Source organism: Zonotrichia albicollis, chromosome 7 (assembly GCF_047830755.1).
Source record: "Zonotrichia albicollis isolate bZonAlb1 chromosome 7, bZonAlb1.hap1, whole genome shotgun sequence".
Classification (NCBI taxonomy): Eukaryota; Metazoa; Chordata; class Aves; order Passeriformes; family Passerellidae; genus Zonotrichia; species Zonotrichia albicollis.
Window position 1 is genome coordinate 11,936,208 of NC_133825.1, and position 18,115 is coordinate 11,954,322.

Genomic DNA, 18,115 nt, shown 5'->3' on the forward strand with positions numbered 1-18,115 from the left:
AAACTGAATAAGCAGTATGAAATCTGTCTGTGCTGCAATCTCCTGTTTTGTCTCTTTTACTTCTTTCTGTGCATTGGTTATCATTGATGACTAATTTATAGAAAATTTAGAAGTGTTTATTAGAAGTAAGTAATTTAAGAAATGCTTTATTATTAATTATTGTTTTAATGTTCCATAAAGTCATTAAAAATATTTTTTCATTTTACTTTTTTTGATAGGCTGTAAATGCACAAGTGGTCAAGGAAACTGAGTCCCCTAATGAATATTTGTTAATTTGGCTGATATGATTAGATAGCTTGTGAAATTCTCCATGTACAACATGCCATTTTACTTTAGAACGTGGAATTGTAGGAACACAGTGCTGTTTCTCTTGACCACAAGTTCTAACCAATTATAGATATTAGGTTATGCTCTGTCAAAAAAAGAATAAGTGTGGAAAATTAAGGGAAACAAAGGAGTGGGGTGCTTGGAGTATAGCCAGCATATACAATTTTACTGCAGTCATGAGACTGGTCTGAAGGTGATCTATTTCACCCAGAACATTCTGGAACTGAAATACAGTCCAGGGAAAAAAGTGTGTGGCCAGGCTTGCTGTACTCTTGAGTTTAGCTAATCTGTGATTGGGGAGATATTGTTAATGTAGAGTTCCCTTGGCAGGTGCTGTCTCATTCTCAACTGAGAGATGGAAAAAGAGAGAATATGCCACAAATCAGGCTTAATACTATGTTTTCTCAGTCCCAATTTTGTTTTAGAATATGCAAAGTTGTCATTAGCAGTCACCTGTTAAAGGAAAATCTGAATAATTGGGTGGTGCTCGGCAAAATGTTATCCTTGCTAAATGTCAACTCATCAGAGAGAGCAGTGGTGTAGCACTGTAGCACACATGGTCATAGCAGAGGAGCAGACTGGAACATCAGGGAAGGGAGACTGCAGCTGTGAGCCAAAGGAAGTTGTAAAAAGTAGAAGTTAAGGGTCAGGTTCATCTGGCATGATTCTGATGTCAGGAGTCTGGTTTGCTCATGTGAACTCTGGGGCATTTTAGTGTTGTGACTGTGGAAGATATTGAGGGTAGTAGGATCTAGAGTCATAAATCATAGATTATATACATGTTAAGAGAACAGTTGAGTGAAAATTCAACAGAATTGAGGATCCAATTAATGGTTTTAGCATTGAGATCAGTTACATAAAGACCAAGATTTCAGTGCAAAACTGGTATATGAGAGAAAAGGGGGGGGTTGGGACTTGATTACCTTTAAGGCTCACTTCAACCCATTAACATTCCATGATTCTATGATAATGTCAGCATTTCTCTTTTAGAATACTATTATTTTTATCTTCCCCCCCCCATAAGTCCTAATTATTTAACCATTATTTTAGGAGTTTTAAAAATCTGTATTTTGCTAACTTCTTGCTTTGGTCTTAGGGGTCGAGCTTTATTCGCTGTATCAAACCTAATCTAAAGATGACAAGTCACCACTTTGAAGGAGGACAGATCCTCTCTCAGCTTCAGTGTTCAGGTAATGTATGCCTCTGATATTTTTCCTTCTGATTTTTACTTTGGTGGTTAAAAATTACCGTAAGCTTTAAATATGTGGGATGAAAGCAGTATTTCCTTGCTTGATCTGTTTTCTAGAAGATAGGTTATTTATGCCTTATAAACAGCTATTTAGATTTTTAGTGACTTAGCATTCATTTTAGAAATAATTCATCTGAATTGGCATTAGGACTCTTCTTGCAAAGAAGAGTTGCCCACAGTATTAATAGGGCACCAGTTCAGTCTGGAACAATAGAATTTAAAATTTCTGTGGCAGTTGAAGTGTTAGAAACTCCTGTAGATTTTAGAGGCAGTCACTGTTAGCTGAGATATCTAGTAATTGATGCACACCAGTGTTCTTTGATTTTTTTGATACTGTGATTGAGTTTAATTATACTACTTTCTCAAAAGTTTCTTCATATCACTATTAGTTTGATTTGGAGCTGAACACCTAACATGGATGAAATGCTGCATCTTTGTTATTCTTGAAATGCTAGATGCTTTCCAAGTGTATAGCTTTATTTGCTCGTGCCCCACTGAACTTTTTGAAAAACAAAGACAGTATAAACAAATTAAATTTCTGTTGAAAGCAAGTATGCAGAAGGTTAAGTTTTATGACAGCAACCACAAGTTAAGGTCTAACTTAAAATCTTACCTGCAGCCTCCGTGGATAAGAATATGTAAAATAGGGGTAAAAGCTGGTATAGCCTGTGCTGCTGAAGTAATTTGAATCTTACTGACAGTGTCTGGGATTTACTGATACCCTAGTTGCAGCCAAAATGTTGTAACATTATTGGGGACATTGATGTTACATCCTAGCAGCTGATACTTTGTACTTTGAGTACACTAAATGTTCTAGCACTGCCCTGCACATGTATTTGAGGTTGTATCTGCACCAGGTCTCACAAATACCATTCACATGATTGAAATAAATGCCTGGTTGGGCATTGTTTGGTGGTTTGGGGTGTAGATTTGGGTCTTTTTGTCTTCCCTTTGAAAATGAAATTGTCAAATCTGCTGAAAAAGAAAAAAGATTTTGGAAGAAATATTAGAAGAAAAATCATATGGATGATTGAGTGTTACTTACTTCTCAAATAGGGAGAAAACTTTATGGGCTTTTCTCATGTGTTCAGTATTAACTTTTTGTGACTGATCACATAATCAAAAAATGCTACAGGCTTGATCAAATCCCAGCTGAACTTTGTGGTTTAGTCTCTGAACAATGTCTTTGAGTCTTATGTCATAAACCTACTTACTGTTTATCATAAAATTCACAGCTTAATTTGCATGTTACTGATGCCAGGTTTTGTGTATGTGTCTGTGAATTTAGGGATGGTGTCAGTTCTGGATTTGATGCAAGGTGGTTTCCCGTCACGAGCGTCATTTCATGAACTGTATAATATGTACAAGAAATACTTGCCTGAAAAATTGGCTCGACTGGACCCTAGGCTTTTTTGCAAAGTAAGAAAATAATTCTTCTGTATCATCCACATGAGAAAATATATTGTGATGTTGGTTTTCATGTTTCTTTGAAGGAGGCAGAATTTAATCCTTTCTGGTTTCTGTGTTTCAGGCCCTATTTAAAGCCCTGGGACTGAATGAAAATGATTACAAATTTGGACTAACCAAGGTGTTTTTTAGACCTGGCAAGGTAATCTTTTTCTTGGAGTTCATGATTATGAATCTTAAAATAATTTCCATTTGAAAAGGACATTTGAAAGTAACATTGTTTAACACATTGGTAAAAGTGTGGCCAACCTAAATAAGGTTGCCCAGGATTTGTATAAATAATTTTGTTCATTTTCTTTGAATAAATCACAAAATTTGTATGGATACAATTGGGTTTATAGTCTTGTTGCTGATGCTGCAGTATTTCTAATGCAATGTTTGTATTCCAAGAATTATGTTGACTTTTAAAAAGATGAAGTCAGAGCCAAGAAGAAATATTTTCTAGTAAAATCTGTTTATAACTGAAATCTCCTTCTGTGATTCTGAACATTGCTGCTTCTATTCAGAGTAAGGAGATGAAGTTGAGAGCTATTGCGATGACAAAGGAAAATTATTGTAATCCCAGAAAAATGTTCTTCCTGTCTTATATTTACTGAAAAGCAGAAGTGCAGGATTTTCAGAAAACGTTGCCTTCAATGGGAAACTTATACAAAGGTTAAAAATTGAGAAGTGCTTTCAGCTTTTATTTTTTTCCACAGATACATAATTAGATGTGTTTTGAAGTTGTGGAAGGCCAGAGTTCATCTCCAGGATGTATAAAAGCAATTGATTTTTAAAAATTTTGACAATAAGTATTTTTGGTGTTTAGTAAACGGTTATATTATTCAAAATGCCAAGGGTTGGACGTCCATACAGCAAACATATAAAAAATCTGCGCTTGTAATTTCTGTTATCATTAAACAACAAAGTGTAAGAAAATTATCTGCTGACTTTAATTGAAAGCTGATATAATGACATACAGTTTATATAAAAAATTTTAATTCAGCCTGATCTCAAACAATAGTATCTAACACTCTCTGTCCTGCTAATATGTAAAACTTGTTTTAATTGCCATTTAGTTTGCAGAGTTTGATCAGATAATGAAGTCTGATCCGGATCACTTGGCAGAGCTGGTTAAACGAGTGAACCGCTGGCTTATCTGCAGTCGTTGGAAAAAAGTTCAATGGTGTTCTCTCTCGGTGATTAAATGTATGTGGCTTATGTTTTATTAACTCAAAATGTTGGTTAAAAATACAGCAAAGCAATTAATAACACCTTGAAATGTGGCCAAGGACATGTATAGCAGATACATACTGAACTCTGAGTAACTGATTTCAAGGTTGGTGGGATTTTTCTTGAAGTTACTCTGCTGAGTAGTAATAAGGTGGTGTGCAATAGAGATTGGCACTTGTGGTGTGCTTCAGAAAAGGTACCTGGGAGATTGGGAAGGGTCTGATGCAGAATGTCAGCAGTCTCTGATAACATGGAGGGTGAAAACTGCATTAGAATGGGGAAGAAGAGCATAAAGGCCTTATGCCAGTGCACACATGGCTGTGCATTTGGGCCAGCACAGTCTGTGACTGATTATTATTTGTTGCTGTTTATAGTGAAGCAAGTAGAATTTCTGAATTCTTAGGAGATTTCAGACATCATAGATTGTAACACTAAAATCTTGGGTGTGCTCTAACTTTTAACAAAAGTTACTGGTATCTGTGAATCTGGAGGGGTGTATGAGTGTGCACACATTTCATTGTTCCTGTTGGGTTTGGGTGGGAGCCTCTGTGCCTGGCACAAGATTGTGAATTCCGCTATTCTGTTTCTTAAATGTTGTGGTTCCAATATACAAAAAGCTCTCAAGCACACATAGTCTGCATACAGTTTTGTGACATCAAATGTATAAGGAAGATAGTAGTTGTGTTAAACTGTATAAAACATTAAGATTCTGTCTTATGTGTGTTTACAGTGAAAAATAAGATAAAATATCAAGCCAGTGCCTGCATTAAAATACAAAAGACTATTCGTATGTGGCTTTGCAAGAGAAAGCACAAACCACGGTAAGAAGATATTCCTTGGTTGAAGGAAGTATGTTTTAAATAATATTTTCTTGGGACTGTAAGAGGAGGTTTACTTTATTAACTAAATCTATCTGAAATCATAGAGTGATGCTGGGTACAATTGAAGGAGACTGAGAGGTTCTGTGTTCCTTCACTCTTTTCCAAGGATGCATAGACTAAATCTGAACCTTTCCTAAAGATGTTTCTTTATCTCTTTGTTCATAAAATCCTTCAGTGACAACCTTGTTTTTAAAAATTTTTTATTAAGTCTGTCTAATTTAATTTAAGGTCGTTAATTGTTGTCCTTTACAAGTTCACACCTTCCTTCCTTTATAGGCTCCCTTTCATTTTTATCTTAGAAATAATAACTGTCTTATCTCCTCATGAAATTAATTCCATTATCTGATTGCAGGGAATACTGATGGAAAAACTACTTCAGTAATTAAGCTCTGCTGACACCTTAATGTTCTTTGACAGAGACATAGCTCTGTTCTAGTTGTGGGCCTCTCATAAATTCTTTTACATCCTTTGAGAATTATGTTTCATTTTGAATCTTGGCATTTCTGACATTTTTTTTTTAGCTAATTGGTGCTCATCTTTAATGATTTGATTTTGTTTCTACTTTTGTGTGTTGATTTGCAAATCCCAGTATAGTGATATCTGTTTAGGAAGGTTGTCTGCAGATTTGTAACTTCTGTGTGGGGCCTTCAATAGTGGTTCTTAAAAAAACTCTTGAGTTTTCCTGAACTCCTCCCCAGCCTTGCTTTCTCAATCCTTTGGGGTGTAATGACGGTGTTCATTCTGGGGTGTAATACTGTGTAGTAGAGTTTTATCTGATTAATTCTGTTACTGCTCTTTGAATAAGTAGCGCTACTCAGCCTTTATCCTTTCCAGTTAAAATCCTCTAGTGGATACTAATAATCATTAGTATCCATTTATTATTGTGAGAAAAACAAAAAGCCAGCCCAAATTAATTCTCAAAATAAAAAATGCATTTTTCCATTTTGAGCCACTGTTTGCTAAGTAATTTTAGTTACTGCTTGGAAAAGGCTCCATTGCTTAGTTACTTGATGTGATAATGTTCAAATTTCAAAGAAGAGGGAGAGTTTTGTCAGAAGGCATAACTTCTCTCCCCATCTACCTTTTTTACATGAGTGATTTGTGGAGTTTTAAAAGTATCACCATCCAAAATTATTTCAAATAAGCAAATAAGCTGTCTTACCTTCACAGCATTGATGGCCTGATAAAAGTACGTACACTGAAGAAGAGACTTGATAAATTTAATGAAGTAGTAAGTGCTCTGAAGGAGGGAAAAGCAGAGACAAGCAAGCAGGTCAAGGAGTTGGAGGCTTCTATTGATGCATCAATGACCAAAATTAAGGTATGTGATAATAATGAGAGAAAAAGTATCTTTGTACTGGAATCTTTTAAAAGCTTCATCTAAAGGAGAAGGCCAATGCATTTTTTTTAACAGAAAATATACTTTAAAATTGTGGTCTTAATTGTCAGTCACTGGGTAATTCCTGTTTAAAACTATTTGTAAATATAACTGAAGTGAATCCTGAAAATAGGTGCGTATGACTTTGGTATCTGTGTGTCAAAATTGGCACTGAAGGTTTTAAAGAAAAAATGCATGTTGGTATTACGAGACAAGTGCTGTCAATAAGTTGTTTGTTGCTTTCACTATTGGAATACCAATTACCATTATTACCATTATCAGAATGCCAATTACCATTGCCAATATTTTAACTTAATAAGGGCTGAAACAAGGCATTTATCACAGACTAGAGATATTTCCAGTTATGAGGTTTTTCAAACTTGGTGGTAAAGAGAATTCAGCTTGTTGATTATGCTTCAGGTCTGTAGTCCTCTCTTTCTTACCACAGAATCACAAAGACAAAATGAAGGCACACTGGCATTTATTAATGTTAGAAAAAGTTTGGTTTCTTGAATTCATATTTCATGCAATATTATAGCTTTCTTAGTGTGCCATATTAAGACTTCTCTATTTAAAATCGCTGTTGAAAAGATGGTAGAGTTAACCTATCAGCTTAGGGTTCTCTTTTCTAATGAAAATTATAACATGTGATTATCATCATGATACACTATCAGAAAAGGTCAGCAAATCCCCATATTGCAGTTTTATTAGTAAGATGTGAATTGTAAAATGAAATTAAATTGTACCTGTCAATAAGGTTTGAAAACGTGTCTAGCAAAGGCTATTTTTGAAGCATTTTCAACCTGTAATTTGTTACTAATAACTTTTTAGAAAAAGTTAGTCACAACACAGTGCAGTATTTTTTCTGAGTGCTAGCAGAAATATTAAGAAAAGCTATTTCATGTATGACATAAAAGCGGAGCTGTAAATAACCACTAAAGAAGATAAGAGCACAATGCAAAATACACTGGGAAGGCTTTAATTTCCATCCTAGCATGCTAAGAATTAATTTCTGTTGCTTAAAACTGCAAGATTTAAAATGTGAAGGTATGTTTTGAAAGGAAGTTAAGTTAATTTCACTGATGATATGGAGATGAATTTGGATGGTTTTATAGGAGAGGGGAGAGGAATGGGTCCTCAGGATTGTAGAAAAAAAGGGAAGAGTGGACTCAAGCTTCCCAGCTCTGAGGTGTATATATGATTTAAATATAGTGCTCAGTGATCTCATATCACTTAATATTTTTAAGTATGTTCTTTCAGAAGTGAAGTACAAATAAAAAACAATTACCCTCTTATTATTTTTGCAGACCACTATAATGACTAGAGAACAGATACAGAAAGAATATGATGCTTTAGTTAAAAGCTCAGAGCAGCTTCTGAGTGCACTGCAAAAGAAGAAGCAGCAAGAGGACGAAGCAGAGAGGCTACGACGCATCCAGGAGGAAATGGAAAAGGAAAGGAAGAGACGTGAAGAGGAAGACCAAAAATGAAGGAAGGAAGAAGAGGAAAGACGCCTGTGAGTCTTGAATTTGAATAAGTTGCTGGTTATAGAATGAGAAGAAAACAGGAAAGGCTTTTAAATGAAGTTGGTTTTGATACACTTTCACTTAGAGAATAATTTGGATTGTATTTCTGTGCAGTGTTGAAACATTTCCTTTGTAAGGCAAGTGACAGAAGAGCATATGGAAGAAATTATATGATGCAGCTGGAAATACAGATGAACTTGAAAAATTTCATAATTTACATGTAGTATCTTGTCATCAGAACTGTACTGATTTGTGGAGTACCAATCAGTTTTATGAAAGAGACTTTGTATTTCTTACTATTTCTTGTTCATTTGTGTCATAATAACACATTTTCATTTTCTTCTCCTCTTATGTAATAGGAAATCTGAGATTGAGGCAAAGAGAAAACAGGGAGAGGAAGAGAGAAAAAAGAAAGAAGAAGAAGAAAAACGTATTCAGGTTAATGCTTTAGCTGTGTGTGGCTTTGGGGGATTTCTTGTTACTGTGATGGTTTTGGGGTTGTGTGTTTATTTTCTTGTATTCATTTACTTATTTATAAATGCTTTTTGTAGCTTATGTTCTCCACCAAGTCCAATGGCTTCTTTCTATAAATGCATTTCTCAGAGTCATTCCCCAATGTTGCTTTATTAGTAAATATAGGGCAAATGTCATGTTTAGCGTATGCCAAGACAGATCACCTATTTCTAGTTCCTATGCAACTTCACATATTCTGAGTGGAGGTGCATCTGTTTTTAAAGGATTTTAAAAGTTATTTTAAAAATATGCAGCGTTGGGGAATCCTGGTTTAGCCTTTGAAGATTTGGTGGGTGGTTCATGTCAGGCAAGTTTGGCATTCTTTTACTAAAGTCACATCTTGACTTTGATTGTGTTGTTTACTTGCTTAACTGCAAACACTTTGAGAGTGCCAGTAATAATGAGAGGAGGCAGGACTGTCCTTGGTAGCTCCTTTGGCTGCACTAAATACACGCAGCTCAAACCCCACTCTTCCACCTTTCCCCTTGATTTATGGCAATTCTTACTGATTTCATAATGAGCTCTCCTTTGGAGGTGTGTTTGGATCCTGTATCCCTCTTTTCCTTTTTTATTGGAAATTGCTTGGGTGACCTGGGATAGCAGTCTTATGAAAAAAGAACATCTATAGTGATTGTCTTTATCAATGTTTCTTGGGTTCTGAGCTGTGGATATCTGCAATGCAGAATGTAATTTACACTTTTACTTTAAAATGCTGTGTTTGGATCCAAGTGGATATATAATCCTGTAAGGTGTTTCATTCTCCCACATAGAGTTCCTTTCTCATTATCTTTCCTCCTGCTGGTTGGTTTTATCAGCTAATCTAAAACAAGATTCATAAGGTAAAGTCACTGGTGTAATGGTACAGTTTTCAGTGTTTTAGTGGTGCAACTTCACAATGATGGGTGGGAAGCAGCTTTGTTTCCTTGTTAATTTTGGGGCACTGCTAAAACTTGGTGTATGTGCCTTTTGAAGGTATGAATTGGATGGTCCTGTTTTATTTACTGTGTGTGCAAGGCTTTTTGTGAAATAATGATGGTTAACTGCTGCTGTTGTTTGACTCTGCAGAGGCAGTATATTTGAATTGTTCCTGCACTGCACTAAGTTGGAAGTTTTACCATTTGCTTAAATTCATGTTAGATCAGTTCCACAGAGAATTCCAGTGTCTGTCTTAATCCCTTTTCAAAATGACATACAGACCTGTATCCAAAGTAGTGCCTGTTACAAAGTCCTGTGATGCCAAGAGCAGAATATCAAGGAAGTATTGTGTTAGTGCTATGGAGAAGCAGCCATAGCCTCAGTTTCATTTGAGTTTTAATGATTCTGAAAACTTCTGAACATTAGTTTTTATAATAATGAACAAAATAATTCATATATTAAAAAAATTACTTGGCACTTTATTTAAAAAGTTAATATAAGTGGTGGACAATATTTGATAAACTATATGAAAACCAAGATTCAGTTTGTAGCTGTTTCATTTTTCTTGGGTCTAACTAAATACTAATGCTGTTAATTTTTCATTTCTGTAAACTGTACATGTTTCCAAAAGCTAATACACAACATAGCATTTTTTTCAAATACTGCTCATGTAGCATTTTGGTTTTGATTGGGTAAGGCTAAAGGTGTCCTGTTCTCAAACAGGCTGAGATTGAGGCTCAGCTGGCTAGAGAGCGAGAGGAGGAGACGCAGCACCAGGCCGTGCTTGAACAGGAGCGCCGTGACCACGAGCTGGCAATGAGGATTGCCCAGAGCGAGGCAGAGCTCATCAGTGATGAGGCACAGCTGGATTTAGGTTTGCGCAGGTATGGAGTCAAGGAGTTACATTTTCCTCTCTGTGCTTTCTTTTCTCCCCATCCTGCTCCCTTGGAGAAGACTATGCTCTTGTTTGGTTAATGGAACTTTGTGTTCATTAAATGGAGCTTTTAAGTCAGTATATTGGAATGTTTTTCAAATTAAATTTTGAAATTTGTTAGATTGCTTTTGCTTAGACTTTCTTCATTTTGCGTCTTGCTACATCAGTGATTTTGTAGGTGCTTGTGGACATGACTGCAGGTCTCTTTCTTTTTTTGAGTTCTAACAAGGATGGCCAACTTAGAATTCTGATTTTTATGACTCATTTAAAGTAGGGAATAGAATTTCTTCAGTGGTAAGTAATAAAAAAATACATCTTTGCTAGGTCTTGATGGTGGTTCTATTTTTACAGTGAATTTGTGTGGGATTTTTTTTTTTAAAGAAGAAGCTCTCTTTAACTGCAGAAATAAAAGTAATTTCTGGGCCCTGACTGGTAAGTTTTTTCAAGTGGAATGAAAATACCTAACATAGATGAGTTCAAATGTTAAGTGTTAGTCTTGTTTTGTGTCAATTTTTGATGTGCGATAAAATGAGCTTAACCTTTGATACACAGAACCACACTGCCTGTCTGCAGAGCAAGAACTCTTCGTGTGTAAAAGGTGATGTCTTAGAAGCAACTTAGAAGTTCCAGTAAAAATGGTACTTACTGGTCAAGTTGCATGAAGGGACCTGTGAACATGGTCACATACTTGGTGACTTCATTAATATGACTCTACTCTGTTGTTGTTGTTGAAATGAGTGCAAGAAAATCCCTTGTGTTGCCATGAAATTTCAAGCTCCTAGATGTATTTCTTTTGCTACCCAAATTTCATCTAAATGTATACTTTTTTTAATAACTGTATGCTTGCTTGAGATAGGTGGGTAATTTTTTGTCATGTTCAATACTGACTTCTGGGCAGTTCCACTGAAATGGTTGTGTTTTTTCCCTCGGTACTGCAATAGCTGTCAAATTGTCTCTGACTGAGACTGACATGCTCCATTCACAGAATCAGAATGGTTTGGGTTGGAAGGGGACCTTGAAAATCATCTCTTTCCTGCCCCCTGCCATGGTCAGGGACACCTTCCATTAGACTAGGTAGCTCAGAGGCCCATCCAAGCTGGGATGGGGCAGCCACAGCTCCCTTGGGAAGGCTGTTCCAGTGCCTCACCACTCTCCCTGTCTGGATTTTGGTGCAATACTTTAAAGGTAGACACAAAGTCACTCTAGTCTTGCAACCTGGCAGAGTTCTCTTAAATATGAAAGAAGGGATGCAGTAGTCAAGAGCTCAGAGAATTCAGTAACTTCTCTGTCAGTGAAGCTCTAACCTCCACTGGGTTTCCTACTGCTCATAGGTGATTTTGGCATTGGTCTTTCTTGTATAATCCCAGAATGGATGATGAGCTAATTGTCATCATAACTCTTTGACTGTCAGTTTCTCTGCTGTGTAGCTAGCCCAGTTCTGCTGTGCAGCTGGTAGGTGACTGAAGACCCTTCTAAGTGTTTGGAAAGTACTCAGTGGTCTGAACATGTTAGTATAGAGATGGAAATAATTTCTTGAGCAAGATAATACCTAAATCTAGAAAAGAAGTGATAGATTTTCCTGCTTACATGAGATCTTTTTTATCTCATTGGCAAATTTTTTCCCTTGTTTCCAAAGTCTACTTCAAATAGTTCATTGCACATTCAAAACCTGAACAGAATGCTTTTAATTTAATATTTGATTTTATTTTGGTTTGTTTAAAATCAGACTAAAACCTTACCCAGGCCCCAGTATCTTCTATTGAAATCAGAGGGTTTTCATATAATTTCAGGAGTTGCCTTAAAGGTAGCAGCTAAAGAAATTTGGTGAAATGCAAACTATTGGTTAGAATAAATAATGTAATCTAATATTAAAACATAAAGTCTCAGGACTTCTTTTATATTATACCAATCAAAATTTTGCTGGAGTCTAAAGAAGTTATAGTCTACGGTCTTCTACATTTGAGACTGACATATTAGCATGTGATACACTAAAATCACTGACTTTTCTATAAGTATATATATCTTCCCTGTTAAATTTTGCTGTAATAAGATAAAGCATGTGTGACTTCATACTGAATTCATGCAGTATATTGCTTTTACAGTGTTATCACACTTCTGTAAAAATTGGTTTCATCCTTACATATTGGCATGAAGAAAATAAAGGTATTTTCCATTGTATGGTTGTAACTGTTGAGTGAAAAGAGGAAGAAAAGGATGATTTTATGTGCTCAGTTTTAACAAATACGTGACACTTTTGTGTTGTCATATTTGAACTTGAGTGCCTGTAGTTTATTTCTTTTTTCCACAGTGCCTTGCTGTATTCACTTTCATAGCTTTCATAGATATTTCAAGGGGCATAAGTATTAACAGTTTCCTTAAAAAATATATTTGTTGGCTACTATCAAAGAAGAAAAGTTGTTTGTTCTGGCAGCAGATCCAGGATTTTCATTTGTGCTTATTCTGTGCTGGATCTGCTGGACCTCTTCTAGCTTTATCCAATTTTACTACTCATCCACAGTTTGAAAGGATGTGTAATATGTGATTTACTGCACCCAGGGGTAAATTAAAGGTAATGACTAGCAGTTAAGTAAAAATTAATTTAGATAGTAAGTATCTGCTTTCAACTGGGTAGTTTTTATTCATTTATGTGGCTTATTGAAGTGTACAGTATGGCATGTAACATCAAAAGAAAGCTAGTCTTAGAAGAGTGTTGTGAGTGTATCTCTCCTGGGTTTTGCATTGGAACAATCCTATGTCCTAATTTAGAACAGATAGTGCTACCTGTGCTCAGCTGTGTGTTTCCAGCACAGCAGTTACACTTGGGGTCTGTTCACAGCTTGCATGAAGAAGCACCCATCCTGTTCCCAGAGCAGCTACAGGAGGATTGCTGCTGTTTCTTGTGACACGCTTATCCAAGCATGAAATACATCAGTAGTATGATTCAAAGTCTCTGCTTTTGAAAGATTGGACAGGGGAGAAAGGCTGGGGGAAGCTTTCACTTGTACATTTCTTTTTTCCCAGATTATTATTTAAGTCATAACTGAATGAGAAAGTTTTGGGGGGAAAAGAGGTTTATATAATCAGCTAAAAATAATAATAATAAAAATTCTTAAGATAATAAAGAAGATGTGAGAGAGCAGGAAATGCTATGACCCACCTTTTCTTGCTTCAGATTATTAAAATATTAACTAGGTAGTAGTTTGTCTAACATTAAATGTCTTCTGTTTGCAGAGCCAATGGAACAAAGCCACAAATGACTACGTATGGCATTTTTTTCCATTTGAATGCTCTAATAGATAAAAGCCACATTAATTAATCAAAAGAAATTGATATTGTCTTCTTATTTACTAATACCCCATAGCAATCTTTGTTAGTATGCATCTGTAATTTCTAAGTCAATTTTTAATGCCTCATATTCATTACTTTGCTTACATCTAATAAACCCTTTAATAACCAAATATACCAAATAACATCTATTCAAAAATCATTATATAATTGCTGTAAAGTTTTTAACATACCATCCATTTTTCACTGCCCTGTGTAATTTATTGTTCTTTACAGAATCAGGACTCTGTGTGTGTGTATGTGTGTCTGTCTGTCTATCTATCTATCTGTCTATCTGTCTGTCTATCTATCTATCTATCTATCTGTCTGTCTATTTTTGTGTGTGTGTCTGAATTGAAATAATTAAAAATAAGTAGTCATTTCCTGTGCATTTAATTTAATTTCAGTTTGATTGTCAAGACACTTTCATGGTTATAAAGGCTGGTTTTATATCCATATATATTTGGTTTATGCTCATATACCAATTTTCTTGTAGGGAACAAATGGCCACAGAAATGTCAGAAATATTGTCTAGGTAGGTGAGAAGGTATAACACCAGTGAATCAATCATTTTCTAAAAACAAATCACACATTAAATGGGTTGAATTATTATGGAATTAAAAGTAATGGAATCTGGGGGTTTTTTTTAATTATGAGCAGGTAACTAAATTATTTCTTTCAGATAAATTGCATTTACCATTTTTTCAGCAATTATTTCTTTGCTATTTTAACTTATTATATTGAAAAAGAATAAGAATTGTTCATGTACCCTGTAATTTTCTATAATTTCATTAATGCTTCTCCAGCTTTCTTCTCCTCTCACCTTTGTGATAAACAGATCACAAGGCTCCACATCTTTTAAAGGCATATTTCTACAGATTCAGCACAAAGCTAATGAAGCCATTTAACAGCAATGTAATTGTTGGTGCATTTAATAAGGAAATATGCTCATTAGAGTTCTCTTAAAATAAAAGTAGTTTTGAAAATTTCCATGGTAAGACCATATTAAAAACCCTCTTAAGATATCCAAACAAAATCTCCTTCTGGGATTTCTTGAATGATAATGTGAGATTTTATGCACAATGCAGAAGAAAAGATAAATACAGGTTTGGGTCTGAATATGCTAGTTGGTCAAATACTAATACTCTGTTCAAAGAAATTTTTGTGATTGTCTTCCATATCAGCAAGTAAATAGAAAGTGTTTTCTGCAACTTGATGGTAGAAATTTTTTTTGACATTGATTTTGTGAACCTTACAGAAGAAGAAAAAATGTTTAGAGGTTTTGAAAGTGAATCTGTTGTTTAACAAGTTACTAAGCTATGTATGTATAGTTTGAAGATGCTCAGTCTCACATGTTTAATGAATTTTCTAGTGGTATCATGGATGATTGGAATGCAGCTGGTAACTAAATTTTTCTCCTGCAGTATTTTAAGAATAGGCATAAACCACATAAGGTGTAATTAAGGTAGCATGTGAATTTAAATGGCCATATTGTATTGCATATATTGACATAGTTCCAATGACAGTGGCCAATTTTTAATGTACAAAAAGATGAAAAAATTTTGGGGCCAGATCAGGCTCTGTGTTCTGGTCGGATTCAAAATGCAATGCTTCTCAGTATCTGCTTGTTTAAAAAAAATTGTCTCACTTTTCATACACTGGAAGCCTTTGACATGAGACTGGTCTTTTCTATTTTTAGTCTGAAAATACTGTTTATGATACATAACTCTCATATGGAGCAGTGAAGATGGAATGTCAAAGGTGATGCTCCTCTTGCTGCCAGACTGTTGTGCTTGAGGTCCTGTAGAAAACAAGCAAGTGGTCTTCAGAGTGCACAGTAGTACCCTAATAGAAAGACTAAGCCATTCAATTGGATTAGCGTTCTTAAAGATTACTACAACCTAGTTCTGCTGTGCTAAATTAGGCAGCAAACTCTTAGAGTGGTGGGTAATGTTGCTAAATAAGGAAAATCCTTAGGATTTGTCAAATTAGGTTCAAAAAGGTTAGACACCAGGCAGTGCAAATTAATTATCAGGAATCCTTGATGTCCTACAGAATAGAACAAAATATTAAAGTATATATTTTGAAGAAGTTTGTCCAGTTATTTGTTTTACAGTCATGAGTAGTTCTAAGTCAACTTTTTACGTTTGACTTCTCAAACTCCAACTGGAAGCTGTGTGGACTCAGATTAGTAGTATGAGTAGACATTAAGCTGCTACTCCAACAGCAAGATTCTGTAGTTTTAATTATACTGAAGAGATGGTTCAGTTGTTATTAAGAGGAATGTTAGGTTTATTCAATGAAATTTAAATTGCATTTGTTATCACTGCTTTCAAAACTGCTGTATCTGCATAAAGAAAAAATTCAGGTTATAATAGTTTTTTATAACCTTCTAATTAAAAAAGGAAAATAAACATAAAACTTCACAGTACCACATGAGACCTTTATGGAAAAATAAATGTTAAAATAATATTCATTAGATTATACCTATTAATACTGTGCCTGTCCCACAAAGATATTACTGCACAAACAGACCTTACAATTAAAAAGCCTGTTTTTTCTTATTGCATCAAGAACTTTGCTACCTTGTTAAAGATTCTTTCTAGTTTCTTTTGAAGAAATTCCCTCAGATCCTGAAAGAATTCAATTTTTATTCTTAGTCATGAGCAGAGACTGGTAAAATCTCGTGTCTGCTCTTGAATTCCTTAGTGTTTAAAAGATGTGCTGATCATCACTGAACATTGCAGTGTTTTCAACTTATTTTATAAGCTGATAATCCACAGGAAGTTTGCTGTTCCTGAGGGAGAGTTCTTCCACTTATCCATACCACATTTCTTGGGGAAAAAAAGAAATTCAGGCTTATGTTTATATCTAATGTTCGTTTCATACATGGAAACATTGTACATTTTCCTAAAGATGATTGAGATTTTAGTAATAATTCCTCACTTGCATTCGCTGTTGACTCACTTTGACATTACCTACATGGTGAAGACCTTTTGCCTTTGGAAAATACTGAGTTTTGATGAGTCTTTTTTTACTGGTCGGCGTTTAGTCCGAGTGGTCTTTTTTACTTTGATGATAAATATCATCACTCTTGATGATCATGATGATCAATATCATCACTCCCAACTCAGAATAAATATTGCTGTTATTAGATGGCCAATATAGAATTAATTTGGTTTCTTCTCTCAAGTTAGGTTTTTGTCAGACAGAATATTTTCTTAAGGTTAGGAACAAGATCAATTTTAAATAGCAGAGGAAATGCCTTTTCTTCCTTCTCCTTGTTCTACTTCAGGAATATTTTTCCTTGTCTGTTTTTTGAATGGAACTAAAAATGTTCAGTCTTTGTTTTTTGCATCTTGGTTCTCACAAAGTAAAATGTACATCAATGTGGGATGAGATACTCAGAATATGTGTCTTTCTATACCTGAAAAATATCAATGACAATTCCTTTTAATCTTTAGGAGGCAAATCAGATTATGATATGATTTTGAGCATAAAATATATTTTCATTTTCTCTTGATAATTCAAACACCTTGAAAATACTATGGTATTTTGTCTGTGTGGTAATAAGTATGACGCATTATTGATCATGGGATCTCTTCCTCTTCTTAAAAAAAATCCTGTTTAATACTTGGAAAAAATACATATACATTTTAAAAATAATTGCAGGGGTCCTGCAGTGCAAGCCACAAAAGCTGCTGCTGGTACTAAGAAGCATGATCTCAGTAAGTGGAAATATGCAGAGCTTCGTGATACAATCAACACCTCCTGTGGTAAGTGGTTTTTTTTCTGAGAAAGAGTTCAAGTTGTAGTTATACGAAAAAGTGTTACTTTCTTCCTATAACAAAGATTAAAAGTTTACATGAGTTTGAGTGAATAACAAATTAATTTTAAAAATTCTCTTACCCCCAAAAGAACAATACACAAAGCTATTTCCATATTAAGGAAACAGAATCTCCTTTGTGATGTCTTTAAGGGATTATATATTTATGATAATAAACATCTTGGGCATAAAATACATGTTATAACTTCTTAATTAAGTTCACTCCATTTGATGTACTTCCACAGAGGGAATAGTAATTATTATGCTTTACCTAGAATTTGCATGTTCTAAGAATTTTTTTGCTATCAATTCTTGCTGTCACCAAATCATAAAGAAAGCAAAAATATGTTCTGTCGTAGATTATTATTCTTTAATTTTCAAAATGTGTAACTTCTTTTTGGAAGCTTACAGTGGGGCATTAATCACCTTGGCCTCAGTGCTGTGAAGATAGAAATAGATAAGAATTATTCGTCTTTTAGGTATTACTGTTTCTTCCTGCTTCTTATTGAAAGCAGTTGGTTAATTTGTGATTTAAGATCACTCAGAATTTCTTCCTGGATGTA

The 18,115-nt window shown here is 34.8% G+C and overlaps 1 protein-coding gene across 1 annotated transcript in view; it reads left to right on the forward strand.

Moving 5' to 3' along the window:
* Positions 1-18,115, forward strand: part of LOC102065681 (unconventional myosin-VI) — a gene marked incomplete at its 5' end in the record, with an annotated part of 40,747 nt that overhangs the window by 14,933 nt on the left and 7,699 nt on the right. Inside the window, 12 exon segments of the mRNA XM_074544178.1 lie at positions 1,424-1,517; positions 2,865-2,995; positions 3,108-3,185; positions 4,102-4,231; positions 4,986-5,076; positions 6,307-6,457; positions 7,822-8,030; positions 8,400-8,478; positions 10,192-10,352; positions 13,634-13,663; positions 14,223-14,261; positions 17,399-17,502. Of these exon segments, the coding sequence (XP_074400279.1) occupies positions 1,424-1,517; positions 2,865-2,995; positions 3,108-3,185; positions 4,102-4,231; positions 4,986-5,076; positions 6,307-6,457; positions 7,822-8,030; positions 8,400-8,478; positions 10,192-10,352; positions 13,634-13,663; positions 14,223-14,261; positions 17,399-17,502 (1,297 nt within the window).